The sequence below is a fragment of the Panthera uncia genome (assembly GCF_023721935.1).
Source record: "Panthera uncia isolate 11264 chromosome D3 unlocalized genomic scaffold, Puncia_PCG_1.0 HiC_scaffold_8, whole genome shotgun sequence".
NCBI lineage: Eukaryota > Metazoa > Chordata > Mammalia > Carnivora > Felidae > Panthera > Panthera uncia.
Genome location: NW_026057586.1, coordinates 72,020,867 through 72,048,781, shown reverse-complemented (window position 1 = coordinate 72,048,781; position 27,915 = coordinate 72,020,867). Strand labels below are relative to the sequence as shown.

Here is a 27,915-nt window from a genome sequence, read left to right as displayed (position 1 = left end):
CCACTGGGCAGCCTGGACCTGGGCAATCTAGGCCACACAAAGCCCTGGGGCTCCCAATTGCCGAGCTGTCCCCCTGAGAGTCTGAGCGGGTGTCACCAGCACCCCAGACACACACACATCACTTGGTTTTGCTTTCTGCTCTCACTGAACCTCGGAATCGACTTACAGGATCTTAAAGCCAGAAAGGACCAGAAAGGACCATCCCTCTCCCACAAGTATCTGCAGAGCCCTGGGGTGACAGGACCCTGGGGCTAGTGTGACATGGGTGGTGAGCAGCCTGTCACTTGAGGGGACAGATTAGGTATGAGAAACAACTCCCAGTTTGGGGTAGCAAATTCCCAGGACAACACTGGAAACATCTTCTCTGAAAGGTTCCTGGAGTTCCCATATTCTGCTCTCTCACTTCACACCCAGCCCCAGACAGGGGAGGGGCCCCTGGGCCACCCAGCAGATTATTGGCAGTACTGGATGAAGTCTAGGCTGTGGCCCCACCTGCCCTCACCTTAACCCCCTGCCCCCCCACCGCCTCAGGCAGGAGCACGTCTTTTAAAGCCCCAATGCATTTTTGCTTTAGCTGAAATGAGAACTGTTTCCTATTTGTTTTTGTGTTAAATCTTGCCAGCTTGATCTAAGTCCCCCTGCTGTCAGTCACCGATGGGAAATTAGCAAACAGCAGGATGCAGGTTCGTGAAGACTGGAAACTGGCAACACAGATTACAGGCCTGGCCCAGGGCTTGCAGACCATCACTGTCACTGAGGGAGGAAACAGAGCACAAAAAACTCTCCCAACTTTAGCTCCAGAGGACTCCTCTGGAACCTACTAGCCTAACACCCTTGTCTAACTCTGTTCAACAAGGAGCATGCTTCTGTACTCCTGGGCATACTCCTGTACTCCTGGGCCATACCTCCAGGAGCAAAGGCTGCTGAAACCACTGGCAGCCAGTTCCTGCAGAGACATGGGAAACTGGGGACAGGGTCGGTGGGGTGGGGGGCGGGGGGAGATGTCCCCATTAAGACACCTTAAGGGGGAACCTCTGGCTGTGGGTCATTACTGCCCTAACCCTGGCTTCTCCATCTGCAGGGGATGAGGGAGGCTAGTGCAATCTTCTGGGTCTTCTGGGATCTCAGCTCCGTTGAGAATCTGATCAGTGGCAGAGGCTCTCCAAGGAAGGATTGCCCATGCATGTGTGTTGGTGCAGCCACACAATGGGAGTGTGATTTAGGGAATTCTGCAGGCCCATGGGACCCTCCATGGATCCCAAGCACTGCCAAAACAGGGGCCTCCCCCTGGGAATGGCTGTTGCTGGCCCAGTGCCTGACACTGCATTTGCCCGAGGTGGTGGCTGCTGGCTTTATCCTGCCCAGGAGGATACAGGTACAGTACCTGTCATTGGTTCACTGATACACCCTGTACCCTGCTAGGTTCTCAGCAGCAGACAGTGCTTTCTTGGTGCTCACTCTGGCCAGCTCTGTCCAACCCTCTCAGGTCATTTACAGGTGAGGTAGGGAGGTGAGACAAAGTGGGTGGTGTTCCATTTTTGGCCTCAAGTCCTCGTCTTCACTCGGGAGACAGTCTTGGTCTTCAGGATGTGCAGATCATGTGTCATTGCCCCCTGGGCAGCCCCCAAACACCTCACCCCACCTGCACCTGTGCCCACCTGCTTCACCAGGGCTGTGCCAGCCCATTCTCCCAGACAGGCAGTGTCGGGGGAGAGAATGGGGTGGCCCAGGGTGACGCCCAGGTAAGGCCACAGGTGGGTAGGACAGTCTGGGCCTAGTTACAGAGCCAGAGCAGTTCTGCCTTGCAGACAGAGCACTAGGTGGGAACAGGGACAAGATTTGAGGGAAGGGTGAGCCAGGGGCCAGCTAGTCAGTGGTCACAGTCACAGTCTCACTGACTGTAGGCTAGACTCACACACTGTGAGAGCTCTGGGGGAAGTCAGGCCTCCAACTTCCACAGGTTCCTTGCTGACCAGATGAGACCTCCTGCCCCGCCCCCCTCCGCACCCCCCCCCCCCCAATACCACTGTAGCCAGGGGAACTGGGATGCCCCTAGGAGGAACCTGTCCTGTCCCAGACCTGGCAGTGCCCCAGTGCCTTTGCTCTGAGAGCTTTGTGCCAGGTTCCCCGGTCAGGAGGGGTACAAAAAGCCAAAGTGTCTGAGTGTCAGAGCAGAGCATGATAGGCCTGTCCAGCACTGCCCTTATCCTGATTCAGTGGGGTCTGTAGCCTCTGTGATATGATGTGATGTCATGTCTTAAGAGGCACTTGAAGCCTGGCCCTGGGAGGGGTGTGTGGGATTAAGGGGGGAGGTGGGCAGGATGGCTACCGATAGGCTCCCTGGGGAGCAGACTACCCTGGGGAACCAGTCTCAGCTCAGGCCACACATGGCCCCAGCCTGCTATATGGTGGGCTGGCCTTAGCTTTGGCGGAAGGTCGGGGGGGGTTGCTCAGCTATATGCAGGCTCAGCCCACTTGCTTGTCCAGGGGGAGGTCATGGCAATTTCTCATGAGAGGAAAATGAAATGGCAGGATGGTACCATGTTCCCCATGGGCCTGTGCTGATTCCCATACCACCTTCCCTGTCACTCAAACCAGGGTCTAAACTCCAGTGCCTGTACTCTCCAACAGAGCACCAGCCCCACAGTTCCAGGCGCTGAGGCACCAAAAACAGGCACAGGTAATGGCAAATATCATCAAGACTATGTCTTGTCCTTGAGCTGAGGGGCTGTTTCACTTTACAGATGAGGAAGTCAAGACTGGATCAGATCATCCAAGCTGAGAATGGGCAGGACCAGGGGCCTCATCTGGCCAGGTACTGCTCCCTTTTGCCTTCTGGGATCCTGTCCTTGGGCAGAGAAGGCTAAAAAAGGAGCCAAAGGGGATGTACCTGGGAGCCCAGTGGGCACTGAACAAAGCACCATGGAGTAGAAGTCTCCACTTAGTGCCTTTCCTACTGGCCCAAGGGTGGGAAGCCACCCAAGAACCAAAGGTTGCCTCAGTCAGCCCAGGGCCTTTGGCTGAATGGGTTTATTAATGAAATTAGAGAAAGTGCATGAGCCAGGGCTATGCCAACTGGAGGTGAGGAAGGCAGGATTAGAGTGAGCTGTGGCCCGGGCTCCTGGGCCAGCCTGAGCATTTGTTCTCTGGATCTGAGGACATGTGTCCAGTTGGGAGCCATGTGCAAGGGGAGTAGGAGTGCCTTTTGCTCCACTGTCAGATACCCAGGGCCCCTCCCCTTCCCTCAGCTGACTGCTACTCTAATCTCCCCAGAAACTCTAGACTGTCAGAGCCAGTGGGGCCTCAGGGGCCCTACAGATGGGTAAAAAGGGGTCCTGCAGGTAACCTGTTAGCACAGAAGCATTTCTGGTGTTGTTCAGGGCAGTTGAGGGACTCCCCTGGGTTGCAGACGTCCTATGTCCCCATCTCTGCAGGTTACTGAGGGTCGCCAGCTCAGCTTGGCCCCCACTACTCTCAGCCTCCTTCCTTCAGTCTGTTTTTTTTTTTTTTTTTAATCTTTTTTTTTTTTTTTTATTTAGAGAGAGAGAGAGAGAGAGAGAGAGAGAGAATGCGAGCAGGGGAAGGGCAGAGAGAGAGGGAGATAAAGAATCTGAATCAGGCTCCAGGCTCTGAGCTCCAGGCTCTGAGCACAGAACCCGATGTGGTGCTCCAACCCACAAACCGCGAGATCAAAACCTGAGCTCAAGTCGGTCAACCAAATGACTGAGCCACCCAGGCAACCCTGCAGTCTGTTCTTGATAAGTGGACAAGTTGTTTTTCAGTTCTCGGATTATAGAAATCCCTTAAAACAATAATAATCTGTGTCTTAAAACCCAGAGCTGTTCTGATGTGTGCGTAAGGAGCAGAGCTAATGCGCTGGGGAAATTAATTACCCCACTGGTCTGGGTAGCCAAGTCGGATGCGGGCTGGGAAGTGTTACCATGAAGCACAGAATGGAGACATTCTGTGGTCAGCTGAAGGGGCGTCCTCTAGAGCAGATCATGTGGCAGAGGGGGGAAATGCACAGATTGTGGGAGATGCAATGGCCCCAGCAGACCCCGGCTCCACCATCTCAGGGTATGCAGGCACCAATGCCCATCCCAGACTGCTGGGGATTGTTTGCAGCACCCGGGACCTTGGCTCTCCTGCAGGGTAGTCAGTGCCCTAGCTCTCCATGCCCCCTTCAAACAGCCCCTGGGTCTTGCCTTTACTGGCTGCTCCCACAGCCCCCACAGCCAGGCTGGATTCTGCAAGGTCCACATTGAATACAGATTACCACCCCTACCTTTATCCCAATCCACCCAGGCCCTGATCCTGATGCCTCGGCCCCCCTTCTCTCCTGCAAGTTCGTCTCTGGGGCAGAGGAGGCCCTTCTGGCTTCTCTAAACCCAGACAGCTGCTTCACAGGGGTGCCTTGAGGCCAGCGACAGCGAGCATGGGGCCAGTGGAAATGGGTGCTGGCCGAGCCACCCCAGCCCTTCAGGGGCTGCGTGATATCATTCTCATCTGACCTCAGAGAAGGAAGGGACACAATCATTTCTGTCCCTAGATGGTGAGCTTCTTGCACATAAGAGGTGTGTAAGAAACGCTTCCTGAATGAGTATCACAGGGCTTGTCTTCTCAGATGGAGAAGAATACTGGACAGGCCCTGGCTCGAGCAGATGGTCTCACGTTAGTCTGCTAACGTGCTGACAGAGAGAAAGCAGAACTACCCAGCTCGGAGTCTGCTTCTCTGCGCAGAAAGGATTCTCGTAAATCTGCCTGGGGAGAGTGGGAGGGGGAGCCCAGGACGAGCGTGGAGTCACTCTGGCAAATTACTGTTCTCAAGCGGGATGAACGTGAACAGAAATAACACCTGCGGTCACAGGGCCGGAGTAGGGAAATGCTGAGGAGGCTGAAAAAGGGGGACACTGCCTAGCTTTTCAAAAAGACACAGACGGTGAATCCTGTAATTCACCTATCAATGAGGCTGCCTGGAAGGGGCCCTTCTGGCTAGGCTTTGGGGTCACTGGCTGCAGTAGGCTGGTGAGTGTTTAACAGCAGGTTGGGAGGACGCTGATTTGTAGCATCCGCCAATTTCTGTGGTGTGAATACGTTCTCCTGGATGATTTTAAGCTACCAACATGATGTCTAACAGCTAGCTCATCAACTTCTTAAAAATTGAAAATTTGACACTTATGAGCTGGTACTGGGCAGCTCTGGCCCTCCGGTGGGCTGGTGTGCAGAGAGGGAGGCTCTGTTGCCGCCACCTTGGCTTTCAGTGTCCTCTGAGGCAAGTAGTGGGCCAACTCTGCTGGCACAGTGCTGACAGTGCCTGCTTGCCCCCCTCCCTCCTGGTTCGTCAGCACTAGGGCAAGAAGCCGACCCCAACTCGCCTATGAGGGAGGCCCACGATGGAGCCCAAGTTAGTCGACTTCCTGTTTGGGGAGGGCCACCAGGCTCAGAGATCCGAGGAGCGTTGTGGAGGTCCCTATTGCAGATTCTGCAAGCATGTGGCAGTCTGTCACAGTGGAAGAGGGGGAGGGATGGGGATCACATTCCAGATATGCTTAGTGACAGCCTGTGCCTGGGGGGAAAGGGGCCTCCAGTGACACAGCAGGAGGTGACCACCATGGAGGTGTGGCTGATATGCTCAATGGCAGAGCTGGGTCCCAAGGATGAGGAGGTATGGGATAAATGAAAGGCTGTATTAGGATCCCAAAGTTCCACTATACAGAAAGGAGCAGGGATGGAGGAGCTGGCCATGCTGAGCAGCAGGTGGGCCTGAGCCCTGGGCTGAGGTTCATCCTTCTGTTTGGCTGGTATGGGACTGCAGACTTACTCCGGGCAAGGAGCCAAGCACAAAGGTAGACAGGAAATCGGAGCCCGTGGAAGTTCTCAGTGCAACAGGGATGAAGGAACATAGGAAAGACCTATTGACAATGGCCTCAGTGGCTGCATGTCTCCCTGGGAACACAGGAAAGGAAGTCTCAGCCCAAGGAACTGACATATCAGTTGGCAAGATCTATGGATCACATATAGGCATCAGGCTGTGCTGCAGGGGAGTGACAGCTGATGGCTGCTGCCTTCTCTACGCTCCCTCCACTTCACCTCTGCCCATCATGGGCTGGAGCCAACACTCCGTGGGGACTCATTTGAAGCTCAGGGTGGCCACACACTGAGTGGGGGCCATGGGCTCACTCCCAGGGTTCACTGAGGTGAGAACCAGATGGCCTTAGCCCTGTTAGGACTATGACAAGGGCTAGGCAACAGAGCAAGGACCTTGGATGGGCCCAGAGCCTGAGGAGCCCACATGGAGGCAGAGGGACCGTTCACAGGTACTGACAGCACCTCTGGGCCACCAGAAATCCAGTTGTGAATGCATGTGTGCCTGTCCCCCTTGCAGCCAGCCACAGAGAGAGAACTGGTCTAATCTGTGGGAGGGATGCCGCTGGGGAGAGTGTGTGGCCAGCTGAGCCCTGTGCCCACCTGTACCTGCCATGGGAGGCACTGTCATGGCCCAGCTCTCTTACTGCCTTTGCTCTTCAGAGCAGCTCAGATCTGTGCCTGGGGTTGTCCACTCCAAGGACCCAGGCCCCTCTGCCAGCCAGGCCCTGCCTCCTGGCTCTGGTCCAAGAGGTCTCTGATGTCCCAGGGTCATCCACAATTTGTGGAGGTTGCAACAAATTGGATGTGGCCCTGGAACATCATGAGACTGGAAGGAGCTGCTCAGGGAGACCAGTGCCTGGGGGGCAGGAGGAAGGCCAGTGGCCTCCATGCAGGTCAATGGCATGCCTCCCTGGAATTGTCCCAAGTCCCCATGGCACAATTCCTGGATCTGTGTCCTCGACCAGTCAGGAGCATGAGGCAGAGTGGGGATGTACTCTGCTCAGGCTGCCTGTGGTCCTGGCACTGATGGCGTGGGGGCAGGGCCAACTCTGACAGCCACTCAACTGTCCTGAGCCCAAGGGTGGAAACCAGTCCCCGCCCCAAGGCCTTCCGTGGAGCACCCCTGTACCTACAGGATGTGGGGATTCTGGAGTCCCTGGAATCTCTGAGGGAGCACTGCAACTCCCCATCCTCTGAGAGCCCAGGGACACATGATGCATGATCTCTAGGCCTCAGTTTCCTTACTTGCAAAACTGGCTGGTTAGGGACACTAAAGGATATATGAAGTCCCTTCTAAATCTAAGCAGAAGTATCATCCACATCTGGCTATTTCTCATTCTAATCACCTCCTTTGGACCAGCTCTGTGATCACCAGCTCTGTTAACAATAAGTAGAAGCCTGTCTTCCTGCAATACAGTGCATCACCTTTAACATGCCATTTTGTGACACAACACAATGTTTTAAAGTGCCAAAACCAGTTCCCTTTAGGGCTGAATGATAAAGCAGTCCTAGGGTGTGGGTACACAGTTTGTAAGACAGCCTTGAGCAGCCCTCTCCTCTGGGGCACACTGCACAGGCCACCCCTTAGGGCCCAGCACTTTCAGGGGCTCCCCAGAAGGGCTGAGTGTCCCAGTGGCTGTGCACCCAGAAGATGGGACTCTGAACTCTGGCTCTTCCCCAGCCTGCATGCTTCCTGCCCAGTCCAGTCTGCTGAGCACCACTGTGTGCCAACCCTGTGCCCATAGCACATGCCATCTAGGGTGGGTGGATGACAGGGCTGTGGGCCTGTGACCTGTCTGTAGTTCAGCTCCCCTGGGAACTGAGGGCCCCAGGATGAGGAGGAGGCCCCAGCTGAGGGCCAGAGCTAGGCAGAGGTAACATCGATAGTCTAGAGTCTGGTTATGTAGCCCCCGCCACCTGCTGAACCTGACCCCCTAAAGGGCATGTTCCTGTGTTCTACCCATCGCCCTAGGGACCCTCCTCAATACACATCAACCAGCTGTCTGTTGGATAAGCAGTAGGGATGCCAGGGTTCCCACACTGAGCCTTGCCATGGCCCAGAGCACCTGTGGTCACAGTTGGTCCTAGATGAAAGCAAATCAAATCAAGGGACACCCCTGGGAACTGCTACCTGCCAGGTTCTGAAGGAGAGGCAGGTATCCCAAGGCAACATGAGGGTTTGTAGAAATGATGCTGCAACTATGCTGGATGTGTGCCCCTCTCCCCACCAGCCACCCCCCTCCCTACCCCCCCAATAGCTCTTTGTGCTGCTTGGATGGTTGGGCTCATCTTGGCGTCTGGCCTTGAGTCTAGGCCTTACATCTGCACAGCAGGTACACAGCAGGTGCACAACACGTGCACAACAGACCCTCTACAGGGCTGGGAACACTAACAGCTCCACCAGAAAATGGGTAACTAGTGAGCTCCCTGTGGGTTTTCACATGAGAACACTTTGACACTTCCTAGGCAGGCCTTTTAATCTGCCCCTTCTGAAGAATCCCCATACCATTAAGCAGCGGCAGAGTCCATTAGCAGATCCACAGGGGCAGAGATTCAGTAGCAAATGCCCACCCCCTGTGCCTTCCCACGGTTCCCAGCAGGGTGTTGGGGCCCTACCTGGTGGGATGTGTGATGAGAAGTTGGGTGAGACGCCCACAGGGGGGCCTTGGGCACATAGCCTCTTGGGGCTATCACAGTGGGATAGGTGCTTAGTCGGTACACCTCTGCGCCTGAGGGGGGACCATGGCTGAGCTTCTGAGTTTAAAGCTCTGTCTTTCTTTACTCCTGGAAGAGGCCAGGGACAGGCCCAGAAGGAAGGCGGAGCTGCCAGGAAATGGCTTTCCCAGAAAAGGCAGGCCAGAGGCAGGGAGACCTGGTGTGGCCCCAGGCTGTAGGTGTGGCTCAGGGAGGGATCATGACCTGTCCTAAGCCCGGGCACTCCCATCTATTCCCCCACCAGTGACTGGGACAATAGGCACAGCCACCCCACAGGGTCAGTCAGGTGACACATCCCTGTGCTCTCTGAGGGTGTCCCATGTGGCGATAGTAGAGGCCCACCTGACTCTCGAGGCCCCAGGTGCCTGCTGGTACTGTATAGGGGCATGGGGCCCCAGGTAGGCCCGAGGACCCATTAAATCCTTCCAGGATGAGGGTGGGGAATCACAATCAAGGCTGGGCCTGGCTTCTTGCATCTGCTCGTTGCCATGTTCCACGGACACCCGGAATCTGCCTCCCCCTGCCCAGGTGCTGCCCTGCGCTTGCTGTAGCCCTCCACAGCCCTCCACAGCCCTCCACGCCCAGGAGCCTAGAGATCCTGACGTTACCCTTGGCAACGTGCTGACGCAGATGCCAGCGGGCGGTGGGTGGGGGGAGGTGGTGGTGGTGGCTGTGGCTCGTTTGCCAGGCATGGGGGCGGGGGGCTCTGCCAGCCCGCTGTCAGAGGGAAGACGAGACCTTGAGAGCCGAGCCGGGGAGAAGAGCTCTGGGGAGCCATGTCCAGAGCCTGGCACCGGGCCCCCAGGTTCCCTTGGTTTCTGCAAAAATTACCATGGCTGGTTCTTGGCTGCCTTGCCTTTGCTGCGGCCCAGGGAAGACAGTTCAGGGCCCTAGAAAAGAAGGCATGGGTAGCAGTCCTGTCCCATCCCCTATGGTGGCACTTGCCTTGGCTAGGCAGGAGGAGGACAGGGGCACAGAAGAGGTGGGCCAGCAGTGGTGACGGGAGCTGCCTGCAGGCGCTGGCAGAGGCAGGCTCTGCTTTCTGCCTGGCCCGGCTCTCCCCTGGGCTGTCAGCCTACCACAGCGGCCAGCCGGCTGGAGGAATCACGGAGGGTATTGTCTTTCCTCGGCAGCCTGTTTGTTTTCCATCCCGAGATATTGCTGGTAGAGCATGAAAGGTCACAACTATTTGGAATCCAGTGAATTTCCAGCCCCACTTGAGTTTCTCATGAGGAATTTCCTTTTCTGGGGAACAACTACCTCCCCAGGCCTGCTGAGACCAGGGTGGCAGCAGTGGTGGGGTGCAGGCCTGGCTGCTAGTCCCTCCCTTCAGAAAATGCCCTGAGCAGCTCCAGAGCCTGGCAAATGCAGGCTTCCCAGAAACACCCCTCCCCCCTGCAAGCCAGGCCGGCAGCTGCCAACACCGCCCAGGGCTGCCCACTGTGCCGCCACAGGGACAGGGCTGGGAGTAGGCTAGTGATGCGACGGCCTGTGTGGGGCTGCCTGTGCAGTCCTTCGTCCACCCAGCCCAACTGGGCAGCCATTCACTTGCCCACGAGAGGGGACCCACCTGTACTGACAGGCTGCAATGGAGGGGTGTGCTGGTGTTGGGGTCAGGGAAGGCATTTCAAGAAGGTAACACCTGAGATGAGACCTGAAGAACTGGGGCAGGCAGAGACAGGGTGGTCACACACTTAAGGCTGGAGACAGCAGAGCGTGTGAGTGAAACAAGCCCACGAAGGTCAGAGGAGAGAGGGGAGGGGCAGCAAGGAGGCAGGCATGGGCCAGGTGGAGCCGGTGGGGCCTCAGGCAGGAGAAGGCCTGGGCTCGGGCCCATCTTTAAGGACACTTGGGTGGCCTCCTGGCTGATAGGTCCAGAGAGCAGAGATAATAACCAAATCCCTCCATGAAGCACGTGACCAGCTCAGGCCCCAGGCATCCTGCCTCCCACGTCCTGCCACACCTGTGGGCACTGGCTTGGTTGACAGAACCTGCCAACAGAGGATCTGGGAGCCTGGCCCATTGCTGGAGGAATTTGCCATGCTTGCTCTGGAGATGACAAATGAGGCAGCCCCAAGATCCGAGGAAGATCTGGGAAGGTACCAGAGCACAGGCTACCACCAGCCTCAGGACACAGCAGACACAGGCAGAAGCCTGGAGAGCTGACCACAGGAGTACCATGTTCTGGGGCCTCACCTGAGCAACTTGCTTTGCATCATGGCCTGGTCAGCCCCGAGTCCTCTGCTCACAGCAATGCCTCATCAAAGAGCCTGACCTCGCCCGTCAGCTGGGATGTTCCTTCTGCCAGGAACCACACATGGCACTGAAGTGGGTGCAGGCAGAAGAATAAGAGGAACTAGAACCCCTAGAGACCACATAGTACTGGGAGCAAGGCAGGCCCTGCCCCGCGGATGTGGTGTCGTCAGCCCAGACACCCTCATACCATCACTGCCTGGCACGGCCCTGGAGAGACCCCTGGATGCATACAGGAGAGATGAAGGGAGCCCTGCCTCTGTCTCCGTAACTACCTGCAGCTGTTTCTTTCCTCTTCTCCAAGAGGCCGGGCTTCCTTGAAAACCTGACAAAAGCTGAAGACCTTCTCTCTATCCAGAAAAATGCTCAGGCACCTGGCAGGATGGCCACAGCGCGTAGCCATCCACAGACTTTCTTGGGGCCACAGGGCCAACTAAGACTCCCAGCTAAACCCAAAGAATAAAGCCACCACCTGCCTTAAAAAAAGACTGAGTGAAGGACTAAGCTCCTTCCTTGCCATTGCCCTGGTTTTCTGAACACTGTAGGGTCAGCCCCCCATCCCTGCCATTTCTCAGCATGGTGGGTCCCCCTGATGACTATTGTCACCCTTTCCCCTGCCAGCCCACCGACTCCCTGAGCTGCTGGCACCCACAGTCCCATACCACCTACAGCTACTTGCAGACTTCTGTTTGCCCCCATGCCCCCCACCTCCAGGATCAAAGATCTCTTAAGAGCAGATTCCAGATCTTTGCTCAGTGCTTCTGCCGGGCACAACACCTCCTCTGCAGGACAGCCGGGTGGGGCAGCCTTAGCCAATCCCATCCCATCTGGCTGCTCAGCCTCCACCACCACCCCTGGGCACCCAAGGAGACTGTATTGCTTGTGCACTGGGCCTTTCGCCTTGGTTGAGCTGCATCGGTTGCCCACCCTCTCCTTGCCAGCGGCCTGGCTCCCTTCCCTGCCCAGGCTCCCCATCGAGCCCCTCACTGGCTCAGCACCAACCCTGATTGTACCTCCTTATGCTACATACAGTCTCTGGGGCCTCCACCCACCACATGCCTTTGAGCCTCCTGCCCCACACAGTGGTTCTCAGCCTGGGCTGAGGGCCTGAAAGAATCCCCATACCCACCCAAATCCTGGGGATTAAACCTCAGAAATAGTTCTTAACCCTGTCACCGCCAGACTCCCAGGATCCAGATGGGGTTGTGGGGCCATGGCTGCAGTTCCCAGGACCCACAGTGCCAGGGATTGGCAGGAGTTTTGTGTATTTACTGAATTGCCACATGGACCAACAACTGGATCCCTAGCTTGGGCCTGGTCTCCACTCTCATCCTGCAGATCTGTCAACCTCCCTCCCAGCCTCCAGCGTTACCCTCCCCCACACCTGAATGCCCCCCAACATCACCTGAAGTGAAGCCCCTCACAGGGCCGAGCTTCCCCAGTGACCTCCAGGTGTCCTCTGGGCTCCAAGCAACATGCTCTTGGGGCTGTGAAGCAGACCCCACTCAGCAAAGGGATGGCTCTCCATGCCTAGAGTATTTCAGGCATAGGGTGTGGGCTGCTCGCGGCACTCAGGTGGGGGCTACCTGGGCACCTAGGGTCTATGAGCACCTAGAGGGCAGTGCTGTCAGCAGCTGGATGAGGGCATCCATACCCGGTGGAGCCCGAGGGTATGGTGGTTACTCAGAGGGTATTCAGAGCTCTGAGGGCCTGTCAGGGTACTGAGGTCAGAACGGGACCTGCCCATGCTGGGGCAGCCACTGAGAAAGGTGACAGCAGACACTACTCCAAGGTCCTGTAGTGGCTGTGATACCCAGCACATTGCACACTGTGCTCCCAAAGACAGCACGTCGCTGGAACCACCCTGGCTCCCCTTCTGACTGCAGCCTCTCCTGTCCTGCCCTGCCCATACCCTCAAGCCCACCCCCTTCCCAGGAGCCAGCGGTGGTAGGAACAAGCAGAAGAAAAGCCTGGCACACTCACCGTCTGGTTGTCCTCATAGAGTTTCAGGTCGTAGCCACTAAGCTCCACACAGAAGATGATGGCTGTGACGCCCTCAAAACAGTGGATCCATTTTTTGCGCTCTGATCTCTGCCCGCCCACGTCCACCATCTTGAAGGTGAGCTCCTTGAAGGTGAATTTGTTCTCCACTATGCCCGTGGTCATGTCCCGGGAGCGCAGAATGTCCTCAACAGTGGGGATATAGTCGGGCGCGGCAATGCGCTCCAGGTCGTTCAGGTAGTAGGCGGCGTTGTCCTCCAGGTGGTACTCGCTGGAGCGGCCGAAGCAGGCCTGTGCCCCGGGGTCGGCCCACAGCCGCCGCATGACCCCCAGCAGCTCGGGTGTGATTTCACCCTTGCTCTCGGCAGGGCCCGTCAGCGCGAAGAGCTGGACTGCGTCGTAGGCACGGTCCGGGTTATGGAAGTCGATCTTGAGGGCGGCCAGGGCACGGATGATGCGGGTCAGCGAGTCGATGGCATTGTAGATGATGAGGGGCTTGTACTCCTTGCAGGCCTCCAGGTTGAAGCCACCACTGTGGATGATCTTCATCTGCTTCACGATGGTGCTCTTGCCCGAGTTGCTGGTGCCCAGCAGGAGCAGCTTGATCTCACGGCGCTGCCGCTGGCTCTCTGAGCGCAGGTGGCGGTCAATTCTCCGGGACCGCCGCGCCGCCTCTTTCTCCTCTGAGCTTTGCCGACATCCCATGGTCCGGCAGCGGCGGGCCCAGATGCAGAGCAGGGGACGGGGCACCTCTCCCTGTTGCCACCAAACAGGGGACGCTGAGATGCAGGCCGGGTATGCCCGGCAGACGGAGCCCTGCGCCCTGGAAGCGCTCAGTGCGGGTGGGGGGGCGAGGCTGTGCCACGCTGCAGCCCCTGCCCCAGCACCTCTTCTCCGGCTGGCATGGCGATCTTCTGTTGTGAGGAGGTGGCCGAGCCCTCCCTCTAGTGACACTCCACCTGCCCAGGCCAATGTGGGGCCTGATACGCCGTAGTCATTCCCTGTTCTCCGACGGTGGGAAGCTGTACTGTAGCGGCTGCCTAGGCTGCTGCCGTCTGGTTGCTGGTTGCTGTGGCGATGCTGCTAAGTGCGGCTGGAAGGCCAGCCACTGGTGCCGCGGGTGCTCCCTGCGGCCCCCCTGCCTTGGGCATCCGCCCTTCACCTGCCAACACAGAGAAGAGGGTGAGCCTCCTCCCACTGCAAGCTGGGTGGGAAAGGGTCAGACCTCGGACGTCGTCAGGAAGCAGCCTGGGGAAGAGTGAATCAAACCCCCTCCCTTCCTCCGAACTCTGCTGAGTCGTGCCCAAACCACAGCAAAACAAACGTGCCTGGGAGCCACGCCCCACACCCCTCCTGGTGAGCCAGTTTGCCTGAAGCCTGGTGCTTGAGGAAAGGGTGCCCAGAGCCATACCAGCATTTTCAGAGTGAGGGAGTGAGTACGGAGCCCTGCCACCCCTCCCTGCCCACTGGACCCAGGCAACCTCCCCCTCCCAGAGCCTCAGTCTCTGGGTCAGGTGGTCATTAGGATTCAATATGGCAATCCTGCTGTGATGTCCCTCCCACGGCCTCCCTCACCCTCTACTACACCTGCTGGGACTGTACCCACATGTGCCACAGCATCAATGGGTCTTGGCCCCTCCTTGGTTTATGGTGAGGTCCCATGCCAGAGTAACTGGATGACCCCCACTCACCACCAGCTCTCAGGAGCTAAGTCACTCCTGCTCTCCCAGGGCAGGACATTCACCAGGAGGAGGCTGGCCAGGCCTGGCAGCAAGCAGACAGGCAGGGAACAGAGCAAGGTGGAGACCCCAGGCTGGGAGCACCACGGGGTAGATAGCAGCCTGGCTCCTGGTGGGTGAGGGGGAGGGAGGCTCAGGCTAGGTGGGCCCAGTTAGGGGAGCAGGGGCTGGGGGGTGGGATGCAGGGCAGCAGCCATATGTGGGAAGCAAGACAGGCCAGAGTATGTCTGAGGGCATCAGGAAATGCTGAGTTCAGGGCAAGGCAAGGGGGCAGCCCACCGGCTTCCTGGTTTCAGGCCAAGTCTATCATGTCCCTGCCTCCCACCTTGATGGTCAGTAAGGAACAGTTGTGCTCATGCCCTAGGCAGGGCCTCAGCACCTCAGTGCCCAGCCCTAGCCAGCCACCTGCTGACCTAGGATGCCCGAATGCTCTTCCTGGGCCTCCCCCATTGACCTATGAGCAGCTGAGCCAGAGCCCTCCCCTCCAGGGCAGTCCCAAAGCTCAGGCTCTGCCCTCCCCACCTGGGAGCCTGCCCCACACAACTCTTGCCTCCTTCTTCCAACCTCTGTCCCAGCCTGGCTGCCCCCTGCAGCCTCCTCATTCTGCCATGGCCAGTGTCCTCCCCTCTAATGTCCCCATTCCCCTCATGGTAGGTCCTGGTTGGGAAGGACCCAAGGTGCCTGGCGGATCCCAAGACCCAAGGGCCTCATCTCATTTCTCCACCGGTCCATCCTCCCAGCTGGCCTCTGTGCCTGCTAGACCTGGCAATTCTGCTCCAAAGCAGGCCCTGAGGGCCTGATCTTTCCCTGGCTCACCTGCCTCTGTGGCCAGGGGCCCTGTAAGCACCTCTCACACCACCTCTCCCCCTCAGTAGAAACTTCATGTGTCCCCAGTGCTTCCAGGATGATGAGTCTCATCCCAGCTGTGTGGCCTGGGCACTTGACTCCACATCACAGAGCCTGTCCCTCACCGGTCACAAGCATCTGTTAGAGATGAAGTGTTCAGTGCAGAGCCTAGTCCCCAGCCAGTGGCAGCCAGTGCCCCAGTGTCCTCATCACTTGTGGGTGCCTGTCCCCTGAGGCCTGGAGCAGCACAGTACCCTGCACACCACGGGAACTCAGTAAGCACTGGTGGGAGAGAGGACGGGAAAGACTCAGGCTTGAAGAGACTGAGGAACTTTGCCGCTTTTCCACAGTCCCATCAGACTGAGGATGGGGGACATGCTGGGTATGTACCCCTGTGTAAGCAGAGGTCGGGGAAGGGATTTGAGCAGCAGTGAGTTCCACATGGTGGAATTACATGGGATTTTTTTCTTCTTTGCATTTTACCATATTTCTTGTATCTTCTTGATGAACTTTTGTTGTAAGAAAGGTTTTGTAAACAAGAGTCAGGGCTTTAACAAGGCCCTGTCTCTCATGCTACCCAGGACTTGCCTCTCTCCACCCTGGACTCTGAGTGTGTGGAGCAGGGACCCAGTGGCTGCTCCTTGGTCCCTACTGATGACCCAGAAGCCCCCTGGGTGTAGAAAGAAGTCCAAAGTCCCCAGCAGCTGCCGCCCAGGGCACCACTCCTGCAGGAGTGCTGATGCCCTCCCTCCTGAAGGCAATGCCAGACAGGTTGGGGGTGCCCCATGTTGTCATTACTGTTTTCCTCAATTTGTGCTTGAAAATCTAAGGTACACCCGGGCCCCAAGTGACCAATTCTCTCTCAGTTGGTTAGTGACAGGGACAAAGATCATCCAGAAGGGCAGGTTCCTTCCACCATTTACTGTCACCTAGACAAGCAGCAACAAGGCACCAGGTCTCCATGCCTTGGGGCACCCTGCAGTGACCCCACTCTTGGGACATGGTCTAGCCCAGACAGGTGACATGGCCTGAGGTCGTGCAGGCCAGTCCTCTGCCTCCATGCAGAGCTGCACCCAAACAGACCAAGACATTGGCCACTTCCTTGCAGTGCCGCACATGATCACCCTGCCTCCAGATCCTTCTCAAACCCAAATCCTTCCCCTTGCAACTTCGGCCCGCAGACCTCTCCAGGCCCAGCACAGGCTGTGCTCTGGAGGGCTGGCTCAGTCACCCCAGGCTGCTCATCAGTGGCCCCCTCGCCTTGCTCCTATACCAGAACTCCGCCTATTCTTCACAGGCCAGCTCACGCGTGGCTGCCACCCCGCCAGCAGGGCACCTTGTCCCTGCCTGTGGCCTGAGTCTCTTTCTACTGTGTCCTTTCTTTCTCTGGTCTCTCCTCCTTTCTTTCTCTGGTCTCTCCTGGGGTTTCCTTAAAAAATGGTGATGCCCTTACGAAACACCATATACAAAAATTAACTTAAAGCAGATCAAAGACTTAAATATAAGACCTAAAATGACAGAACTCGTAGAAGAAAGCAGAGGTCAAGAGCTGCATGAACTTGAATTTAACAATGATCTCTTGGATATGACACCAAAGGCACAGGCAACAAAAGAAAAAAATAGCAGGGGCACCTGGGTGGCTCATTTGGTTAAGTGTCTAACTTCGGCTCAGGTCATGATCTCATAGTTTGTGGGTTCAAGCCCTACATCAGGCTCTGTGCTGACAGCTTGGGGCCTGGAGTCTGCTTTGGATTCTGTGTGTGTTTCTCTCTCTCTGCCCCTCCCCCACTCATGCTCTGTCTCTCTCTCTCAAAAATAATAAACATTAAAAAAATTTAAGAAAAGAAAAATTAGACAAACAGGACTCCATCAAAAATAAATTTTGTGCATAAAAAGGCACTATCAACAGGTAAAAGGGCAACCTACAGGATGGAAGAGACTACATGCGATTCCTATATCTGATAAAGGATTAATATCTAGAATATACAGAGAACTAAAACTTGGCCACAAAACAACCTGATTCGAAATTGGGTAAAGGACTTGAATGGACGTTTCTCTGAAGAAAATAAGTGGCCAAGAAGTACATGAAAAGAAGCTCAACATCAAGGACCATTAGGGGAATGCAAATCAAAACCACAGTAAGATATTACCTCATACCTATACAAATGACTACTATATTGAAAAAAACAGGGGCGCCTGGGTGGCGCAGTCGGTTAAGCGTCCGACTTCAGCCAGGTCACGATCTCGCGGTCCGTGAGTTCGAGCCCTGCGTCAGGCTCTGGGCTGATGGCTCGGAGCCTGGAGCCTGTTTCCGATTCTGTGTCACCCTCTCTCTCTGCCCCTCCCCCGTTCATGCTCTGTCTCTCTCTGTCCCAAAAATAAATAAAAAACGTTGAAAAAAAAATTAAAAAAAAAAAAAAAAGAAAAAAAAGAAAAAAACAACAAGAAAAGAATAAGCAGAAATTAGATCCCTTGTTCAGTGTTGGTAGAAATATAAAATGGTGCAGCTGCTATGGAAAACAGTATGGCAGTTCCTCCTCAAAAAATTAAAAATAGAAGGGTGCCTGAGTGGCTCAGTCAGTTAAGCATCTGACTCTTGATTTCAGCTCAGGTCAGGATCTCATGGTTCATGAGTTCGAGCCCCATGTCAGGCTCTGCACTGATGGTGTGGAGCCTGCTTGGGGTTCTCTCTCTCCCTCTTTCTCTGCCCCTCCTCCACTTGCTCCCTCTCTCAAAATAAATAAATAAACTTAAAAAAAAAAGTAAAAATGGGGCGCCGGGGTGGCTCAGTCATTTAAGCGTCCGACTTCAGCTCAGGTCATGATCTCACACTCCGTGAGTTCAAGCCCCACGTCGGGCTCTGTGCTGACAGCTCAGAGCCTGGAGCCTGCTTCACATTCTGTGTCTCCCCCTCTCTCTGCCCCTCCCCTGCTCATGCTCTGTCTCCCTCTGTCTCAAAAATAAGTAAAAACATTAAAAAAAAATTTTTTTTAAAGTAAAAATAGGATTACCAGCAATTCCACTCCTGGGTATTTACACAAAAGAATGGAAATCAAGGTCTTGAGGACATTTTTGTACACCTGTGCTCATAACCACATTATTCACAATAGCTAAGAAGTAGAAACAATCCAAACGTCCACTGGCAGATAAATGGATAGGTAAAATGTGATGCACCCATACAAGGGAATATTATTCAGCCTTTAAAATGAAAGACACATGCTTCAACATGGATAAACTTTGAGGACTTTATGCTCAGTGAAATAAGCCCATCACAAAAGGACACTGTATGATTCCACGTATATGAGATCCTTAGGGCCATCAAATTCAGAGATAGATGGTTGCACAACATTAGTGATGTATTTAATACCACTGAACCGTACACTTAAAAATGGTTAAAATGGTAAGTTTTACATTACATCTATTTTAACACCCAAAAAACCCCCAAACAATAACAAAACAAAACAAAAAAACACACAAGTCTTACGGGTAAGCCACTCCAAAAATAAAAATAGTGAGGAGGCCAACTTGTGCAAGAGAAAGAGGCAGGCTCCTGCCTGGTCCTGGCTTCACCCACTAGTGGAAGGTCACTTAGGGGCCACATCATCCGTCCTGTGGACTGGAACACCTGACCTAGTGGCCCTCAGCTGGTACCAAGATTCATGAGAGGGTGAATCTCGCAAACCCAGCCTTCGGTCCAAAGCTGCCTTATCCAAGGAGGTGTGACTTGTGTTTTGGAATGACCCCAAGGCTAAGGGCCGAGCTTCTGAGAATCAGGAGAGCAGTTTAGGGGCAGTGGGTGGGGAGCCTGGGGCTGGCCACGTGGTCCTTGACCAGGGCAGCCACAAGGGAACATGGGAGTAGAGGGGAAAGAAACACAGTCAGGTGGCGACTGTGTGCACTGGGCCAAGTCTGGGAGCTTCTGCCATCTGCATGGGGCAGCCCCCAACAGTCACATCCGAGGTGGGTCCCTCTATTAGAGGTACCCTCTTCCTTCAGATCACCAGAATCAAACAAGCAGAAGGCCCACTCGGAATTCTCCCTGCAGCTCTGCAGGGCTCGGCCACATTCCAGGGTGTATAGAACCGGTGGTGGGGAACAGGGATGTGCACTGACATAAGGAGGGAGGCCTGTGAACAGGAGCTTTGGCCAAGGTCCAAATGGGACCTCAAGACAATCCCATTCTGAGGGTCAGCTTCTTTGCCTTTATGTGAGGCTCCTGCCAGTCCTATCTCTTTTAGTCTACTCTGGGCTTTAGTGGGCTTCTTTAGGACTCCCCGTCAGCCTAAAGACAAAGGGCCAAGGGCAGGACGACCACATTGTTCCCTGGTTCAGTAAGTGCTCACGGTTCCCCAGGGCCTGACACCCACAGTCCCCCACCACAGCACTGCTGGGTCTGGCTGGAAACTGAGCAAATGGGTGAGGGAAAGAGTGCCAGGCAGAGGAAAGGCATGTGCAAAGGCCCTGTGGGCGAGGGGAGAGATGAATCACGGTGTGACTGGGGAGATGAAGGAAGGTCAGAGTGGCTGGACAGAGAGAGGAGTCACAGGTGAGAGGATGAGGCAGGGTTGATCAGAGGTGCCCACTGTGTAGGTGCATATTTGTGACCATGTGGGTTGAGTGTGTGTGCGTGTGTGTGTGTGAGTGTGTGTGTCTAGGGTTGCACACTTGCAGATGTGTGTATGTGCCTGTTTGCAGGACTATGTATGTGTGTGTGTAAGCACTGGTCTAGGTATGTGCCTGTGTGCAGGTCCGTGTATGTGTGTGGGAAAATGTAAGTGCTTGCCCAGGTCTGTGTGCGGCTAGCTGTGGTGTGCCTGCAGCAGAGTGTACAGGGAGAGAAGGTATGGGTTACAGTGTGGAGCTGGGCTGGGGTGAGCGAGAGGGGCTGAGGGGAGGAGTCAGGGGTTACTTACCACTTACTGGGGCTGGGGCTTTGAGCCTGGCATTGGGGTGGGGTTAGGGGGCACTGTTGAACGAAGCCAAGACCCATGCCCGAGTTTTCACAGGTGGAGGGAAGTCAGAATCAGGCCAAAGGCAGCAAATTGATGGAGAAGGGTGCCAAGCTGCAGAGTCGGGTCGGGGGCGCTGGGGTGAAGGCTGCAGGTCTGTGAAGGCGGGCAGGGCCTGCTTCCTGACAAGTGACAGGTGACCATGAGCAGGTGGTGAGGGGAGTGTAACTGCTGGGTCAAAGGCCCTGAGGTGAGAATGTGCCTGGCCAGTCTGAGAGACAGGAAAGAAGGTGGGTAGCTGGCATTGAATGTGAGGGGCTGACAGTAGGAGGTCACTGTAAGGGGTTCTGCTGTTTCTCTGAGCAAGTTGGAAGCCAACCAGAGTGTGAGTGAGGAGTGCCCTATCTGAATAGAACAGGGTGGGCTCCTACATGTAGTTATCCAGGTGACAGGGCAGCAGCATGGGCAAGGGCTAGGGGTGGGGGAGGCAGGGCTGTATGGTGGATAGTGCCTGGTGACGGAGTGGGGTTGGTAACACTTACGTCCACTACTGTCCTCGCTCACGGCTGAGTTAAGGGCCAGGACAGAGCAGGGCGGAGCAAGGCTGTGCAGCACCTTGCTTTTCTTGTGTGCATTTGTGCATGCTCCCCTACAGAGGAAGAGAGCCTAGGGCCAAGGTCACCAAGGTGTTGCCCAAGCCAGGCTAAGCCAGGGGTCTCCAAGGAGAGAAGACAGCTTATCAGCTTACAGGCCTGGAGAAGGCCTGGCCTTGGCAGGTGGAACTCGCTCATCACCAGGAGGGAGGTGGAAACAAGAAGCCAAGCCCCTCACTCTGTGGACTCCCTCCTTACCCAAGGAAAGCCCACTCCAAGCTGAGACGCTGAGTCCTGGGCTATCAGAAAGGGGTAAATCGGGGGTGGGGGGCAGAATTTGGTCCCATTGAGGAGGTAGGCCCACATCTAGACTGAATAAATGGAGAAGCATGGTTGTGTTTGATGCCCAAGCAGAAGCCACTCAGATGGCCAGCTGTGGGCGAACAGGGGTAGAACCCCAGAGGCAGAGGGCAGCCCAAGTCTCAGGGCCAGCAGGCAGGGTGAGACCACATACCCAGGGTACCAGCAGGCCCCCGGTTTTCTTGCAGACATGCCACACGTGCCCCTTGGAGAGTGCTCAGCCCCAGTGTGGGGATCAGCAAGCAGTCTGAGGTCCTGGGCCTTTCCATTCCCCCAGACCTGCCCACTTGTCGCCCCCCATGGAGGCCAAGCATCAGCCTGCCTGGGCAGGGCTATGACTCAGCACTACTGTCCCCTGGCCCCGCACCCCACCCCAGCTTGCTCAGACACCTTCTGCTCTGGCAGCAGTGGCTCTCCCACCTGCCAGCTCCACCTTGGCACCTGGCAGCTGCTCTATGGTGACCTGGAGTGGGAGGAGGCTGGAGGCCCAGCCTGGGTGTCTGTGACTTCAGGCCCTTCCTTGCATAAGGGCATCTGGGCAGAGCAGGGAAGGCTCTGCCCCAAGTCCCAGTAGGCTCATGTCTTAGGGTTTGCAGGCACTGTCAGGAGAGGCATGTTGGGGTACCCTGACATATTGGGGTCCACATGCCTCTCCTGCTTACTGGCCTTGGCTTGCAGGTCAGAGAGGCTCCCATCGCCTTCTAGGGGCAAACCCGCCCATGTTGTTTCCATCCCATGTTGTTTCCATCTTCTTCTAAAGAGCGAGTCTCCCTCCCCGCCCTCCGGAACCGTCATCCCTGCGTCAGCTCCCACCGTGGCTTTATTTTAGAAACACAGGGTCCGGAAAAGCCTCTGCCTGTACAGTCACTGATTATCGGTTTTCCTCCCCTCTTAGTAAGGAAATGTTTCCCACTGCCCTTTCATGCCTGGCGCACTAGAATCCAGTGTTCTACTTTTGGTCAACATTTGTGCACACTCCTTCCTGCCTGAGTGTCATGTGCTGGGGTTCCTTGTCTGCACCCCGATTTAGGTCTTCTAGAACCCAGCCTGGACCGCAGGGGTCTTCTTAGTGGCTCTTCTGTGGTCTCGCATAAGCTGATGTACTTTCACTGCCCCGTTCTTGTGCTGGTTTGGACTTCCCTCCCCTTTCAATTCCCCACTTCTCCCCTGTCTGAACACGGTGAGGCCCAAGCTGGTATGTCACCCTCTCTAGCACTGCTGTGCCCACCAGCCAGCACCCTACGGGTGTGTTACTGGCCCCATCTGCATGCATCGCCCTAATGGTCTGGTTGCCAGAGCCTGGCAGAATCTTCACGGTGCCATATCCTTGTGTTCTTGGACTGTCAGGGATAACTATGGGCTGGGCCTGGGGAGGGTCTGTCCCAAGGAAGCTGGGCATCGTGGTGTCAAGGCCAGGCTTGGCTTTACTTTCCAAGCCCACACTCTGCCTCCTTAGGCTGCTGAGGCCAGCCATGGTGGGGGACACAGCCGGCATCTCTCTCATGTGTGGGTCAACCCTTCCCTTTCCATATGTGGGACAGGTGGCGCCCACCCGTCCTCATATACACGTCCTGTCTAATCGGCCTTATATCATCCCAGGGACATGGGTATGACCATACACATGTAGGAACTAGGGTTTGAGGAGCAGGGGGTGCTTCCTCAGGGCTGCCTGGCTGGCAGCCTGTGGGGCTCAGCCTCCACTGGGGCCTCCGACTTCTGTCCCCACGACACAACCCACTTACCTGCTGTGACTTACTCAAAGTTTCTCTTTAAATTGACTTGCATTTTTAAGTACTTTAAAAATGACTTCGTATTCATACTTAAATGGAAGCTGAGGTTGCTGTAGGCAGAAGGAACCTAAACTGTAAGCTGGTGTCACTGCTGCCTGCAGGGACGCTGGCCATGGAAGGGCCAGCGGGGCGCTGGCTGTTTGTTAAACAACTGGGATTAGCGCGCTGGAGGGTGTGAGAGCCACACTGGCACCAAACTGAGATTTTCTCCTTGAAGGAAAGGGATTGAGAGAGAAATGAGAAAGGATTACCCTCCTCACGGGGAGGGCAGCTGCTGCTCACAGCTGTGGCCTCAGGCCACCTTGTATGTTCTGGAGGTGCAGATGGATACACAGGGAACCCAGGCCCAGAGGTCCTCTAGCTGGGACCCCCGGGCTGAGACAGTGGGGTAGGAGTGCCAGCCCCACATCCCTTGTCCTCACTTAGGCCAGAGACCATCTCTCGTCTCAGGAAAGAACACCACTCTGACCTCAGGAAGTCACCCCCTCTTCTGCTCAGTTCCATCTGCCTGTTCATCAGGGCACCCTCTGCTGCTTCTCCCATCACTAAATGACCTAGCACGAGGTGCAGTGGGCATCTGTAACCAGGCCTGAGGCCTTCTACACTCAGATCCAAATGGGCAATCAATCAATCAATCAACCAACCACTAGGCCCCAGACGATCATCACTGCACCCTCTGGGAATCAAGCCTAGTGTGTGGCAGCTCAGCTCTGGACTCGGGGACATGGGCAGGGGAGGCGTGGAACAAGCTGAGTCTGTGCCTAGAGGAGCTCATATCCTGGCTGGGGAGACCATGAGCAAATAAGTGTGAGAGGCCATTTTTGATAAATGGCAGTGCCGTGGAGAAGAGGGAGCAGAGGCATATGGCGGGAAGATCCAGGGAGGTGACAAGACACGATTGTAAGAAGCTATTGTCATGTAAGGGTGGGAGAGGGGGCCAGAGCAGGAGGCAGGCAGGGTGAGGACACCTGAGGGGGACACTGCCACAACTGCTCAGTTGGGCAGCAAAGACCTGCCTGGCCTGGGCCCAGCTCACAGCAGGCCCACCTGAGCAACATCCTTCCCATGGTTCCCTAGGGAGTGGCTCAGTGACGGCTGCCATGGCAGGGACCAACTCCTCCCAGGGGCCAGAGGGCAGAAACTGTGCCCACTGAGACCTTATTTCTCCCATGAAAGTGCCTTTGGTGGTGGTGATGGCGGGTGCATCAACCTGCACCCAAGAACTGTGGGCAGTCTGCTGCCAGTCCCTAGGTGGGACCCTGGACATGTGGGCTCCCCAGAAAGGCCGGCAAGGCCCAGGAGTACGGCTGAATGCAACATGTCTCCCCCACTTTAGAGCTTGTGGGCCTGACCAGCATCACGTATAGCAGAATCTGGGTCGGCCCATTCCAAATGCTCCAATGGTTTTGGACACAACAACACATATTTCTGGACTAAAAAGTCTTATCTTCCTGAGGAGATAAAAGCCCCTGCTTGCCTTGGTGCCAGTAACACTGGATGGAGGACAGGGATAAGCCACCCTCCTAGGAGTTGCCCTCTGGGGAAAGCTGGCCTCCACACCCCACCACTTCCTTCCTGGGATCCCCCACCCCCCCACCCCCCCACCAGAAGCCTGGTCCCTGCCTCCCTGGCTGCGTTCCCCACTCCCCTGTCACAGTGCCCTGCCCCAGCCCACCCCACTGAAAACATCCCCCTCTGGGGCCAAGCAAGAGCTTCCCCCACTGTGAGAGCCCCCTCACTGTTGCAGCACCAGGCAGCCCCCTTGGAGCCTGAGGGACTCGGTGGAGACTTGCCGCCTGGCCCTGTGTGACCTTGAGCTAAGTATCATGTGCTACTGGCTTGGCACTGGGACTGGACTTCACCCCGGGAGAGTCCAGCAGGGATGCCCAGGACTGGCCCTTCATAGGCCTCTGGGCCGCTGGCTGCCTTGCAGGTGACTTCCCTGAGCATACCCACCATGCCCTCAGGTCGGTCTGACCTCCTATTCGAGGCCCACCTTACCCTCCCTCTCCTTCTCTGTTGCCAGCTCTGTAAAGATGTGTAGAACAGATGGATGGGTAGATGGACGAACACCAAAAATTACTGGTTCACAGCTCCAAAGCTTCCCAGCACTCCCTTCTGAGTGGGTTACCTCACATGACCTTGCCTGTGGTCCTGTGTGGTCTACTGCTGTCCACACCGGGCCTCTGAGACCCCAGCAGGGGACTCTGACCCCTCTGCCGGTGCCTAACCTCCCCCAAATGTCCCAGGGCATTTCACCCACCCCTCCCCAAACTGCAGGCAAGAGTCCTCCTGAGCCTTCCTGCCTCCCCCTCCTACCACCCCTGGGAGTTCACCCTGCCCTTTCCCGCCTCAGCTGGTTTGTAATCCCACCCAAAACTCTATCCTGACCGTTTCTCATCCTGCTGAAAATAAGAGAGGAGCCCGGGGAAGGCATGGGGGGAGAGAGCACACCCGTGCACCCCACCCCTCCCACCCTGTGCACCAGCATCTCCTGGTCTCTCTCACACTGAGAAACCCCACACTTCCCTGCAAGTTGCTCCTGGACTCTCCCCTGGAGTGGTCCTGAGGAAGGGGCTTCCAGGTTGGCTTGCCCAGGAGAGAACTCTACAGTGTGGGCAAGCAGACCTTCCCCTGCCCTTGTCTGTTACTGACCCATCATTTACAAGCTTTTCAGGTAGACAGACCTACCGCTCCTTGTTCTAAGGTTAAAAAAAACAACAAAAACCCAACCCTGTAGATTCCACCAGGGGTGCGTGCATGCATGCGTGTGTGTGTGTGTGTGTGTGTGTGTATTTATTGTAGGTATATTTTCAAGATCGGTTAATGACCAAAAGTTGCCATCAAAGTTGGGACTTCTGGCTGGTTGGCATATTGAAATATGACTTAACACAGGGAGTCATAAGAAATGATAATACGAACTTTAAACATTTTAATTTAACTTAAGACAGATAATCATACATTCCTTTGCCAATTTTGGGGGCGGGCCATCTTTTCTCAGAGCACAGGCTCACTCATTGGAGTTACTGTCACTGTTCCTTCTCAAACCAGAGCACATTATGTGTGAGGTCCAGTTGGCTTTCTCCAGGCAGTGTGAGGTTGCAAAGTACCCAGGACCTGAATCCTAGGTTGTCATGGCTCTCTGTCTCCAGTCTCACAGTTTGGTCTTGCCCAAACCAAACCTAATCACAGCTTGTACTGAGGCTTTCCAAAGCATCCACTGAATTTCCACAGAATCCCTCTTTACGTTCATATTTCATCAGTGTGTATGGTGTTCAAGGATGTAGTCACAATGACAAGTACAACTGGCACACACAGGTTTGGGCCAAACACCAGTGACTCAAAGGGATGGCTGCCAAAGTGCAGGACACTGGCTCCCTCCTGTTCTGGAGCATTCGGCCGGCACGCTTTATCGTGAGAACAGAGCACGCCCATTCATCCAGTGAGCATTGGTGACGGGGGTAAAAGGGTTAGAGCTTGCTTAGAGCACCAAGATTTCTACAAGTTCGTAAGTGACTCTGCATTTCATTGATCACAACAGCTTCTTTGAAAAAATGGTAGCATGTGCACACGTGAGACACTTCTGTGCTGGGGAAACAGGACTCTCTGTGTTGGGTTCTTTGCAGCCACTCCACAGCTACCGGGCCTCAGGCCATTGGATTAGCTTATCCATGTCCCCCCAGCCTGTCTGACCGGCCTGGCACAGGCAGACCCATAGCGAGTCTCCTCTTAAAAGCAGCCCCCCTTTCTTTGCCTCTTCCTAGCTCCCTGCTTATTTCGGAGCCAGAGTCTGAGCAGATGGGGGAAGGACCAAGGTTGGGTGCACAGTGTCCCCAGCTGCAGAGAGGCCCCAACAAATGGCTCTACCCCAGCTAGGCAGCCTCTCAGCCTTAGGGCACTGAAGACGGCCAGGGAGGCCCTTCCCTATGGCCCTGTACTGTCCTGTGGCTCTAGATGCCCTCAGCCTTCTAGCCCACAGCTGCTAAGGCTGACGAGATGAGATGTGATAGCATCGCCTGAGGAACACTGACTCAGGAGGAAATCAGGCCAGAGATTTCTGAGCCAAGAGTAAATAAATAAATAAAAATGAAAAGGTTCCACATACAAGGAGGAGGGAGGCACAGATGTGCAGGGAAGACATGTGGCCTTTACTAAAAGCCGAGTGGAAGGGGTTGCTGCCTGGGGTGGAGCCTGGCTCCCGGTTTCCATAGGGAAGGTAACTGCTGACTTTTAGTCAGGCCCGTGGGCTGGGTAAAGACTCTGATTTAACCACTCTGGGTCTCTTGCCCTGCAATTTCCTGCCTCTGAGTGTGGAATCCCAAGATCCTACCCCCCACTCCAGCTATCGTCCCCCCAGGCCAGACCCTCTCTGCTGAGGGCTCTATGGACCAGGCAAGTGCATAGCTCCTTCCCCGAGCCCCTTCTGCCTCCGTGCAGCTCCTTTTTTTTTTTTTTTTTTTTTTTTTAATCTTTCTCACCTGAAAGGTGAGCACCACCCTTTTTCTTCCTTGACCTTCCCCACAGCCTGCTTCCCAAGCCTTCTGAACTCACGTAGGCCTGCAGGCTGTGAGTCTGGGGCCCCTGCAGGTCACTCTCAGTGGCTGGTACTGGTCCTCCCATCTATACCGGGCGAGCCCTAGGAGTCTCTAAGTCTGCGGTAACCTCTGACCCTGTTGATGAAGTTCTCAAAAAGCAGAGCCTGAGATGGCGATTCTTGGGCATGTGACTGGTCCAGGGAGCAGGTTCAGGAGACAGGGAGACAGGACAGGGCCAGGCAGGGAACCAGGCAAAGGTGTGGTTT

At 55.6% G+C, this 27,915-nt stretch overlaps 2 protein-coding genes across 2 annotated transcripts in view; one reads left to right on the top strand and one right to left on the bottom strand.

The window, feature by feature from the left end:
- RSPH14 (radial spoke head 14 homolog) overlaps positions 1 to 27,915 on the top strand; it is a 79,792-nt gene that overhangs the window by 30,933 nt on the left and 20,944 nt on the right. The gene's annotated exons all lie outside the window — the stretch shown is intronic.
- Positions 1 to 27,915, bottom strand: part of GNAZ (G protein subunit alpha z) — a 53,610-nt gene that overhangs the window by 16,414 nt on the left and 9,281 nt on the right. The window contains exon 2 of the mRNA XM_049619093.1: positions 12,820 to 13,999. Within this exon, the coding sequence (XP_049475050.1) occupies positions 12,820 to 13,542 (723 nt within the window). The 5' untranslated portion in view covers positions 13,543 to 13,999. The remainder of the gene's footprint in view (positions 1 to 12,819; positions 14,000 to 27,915) is intronic.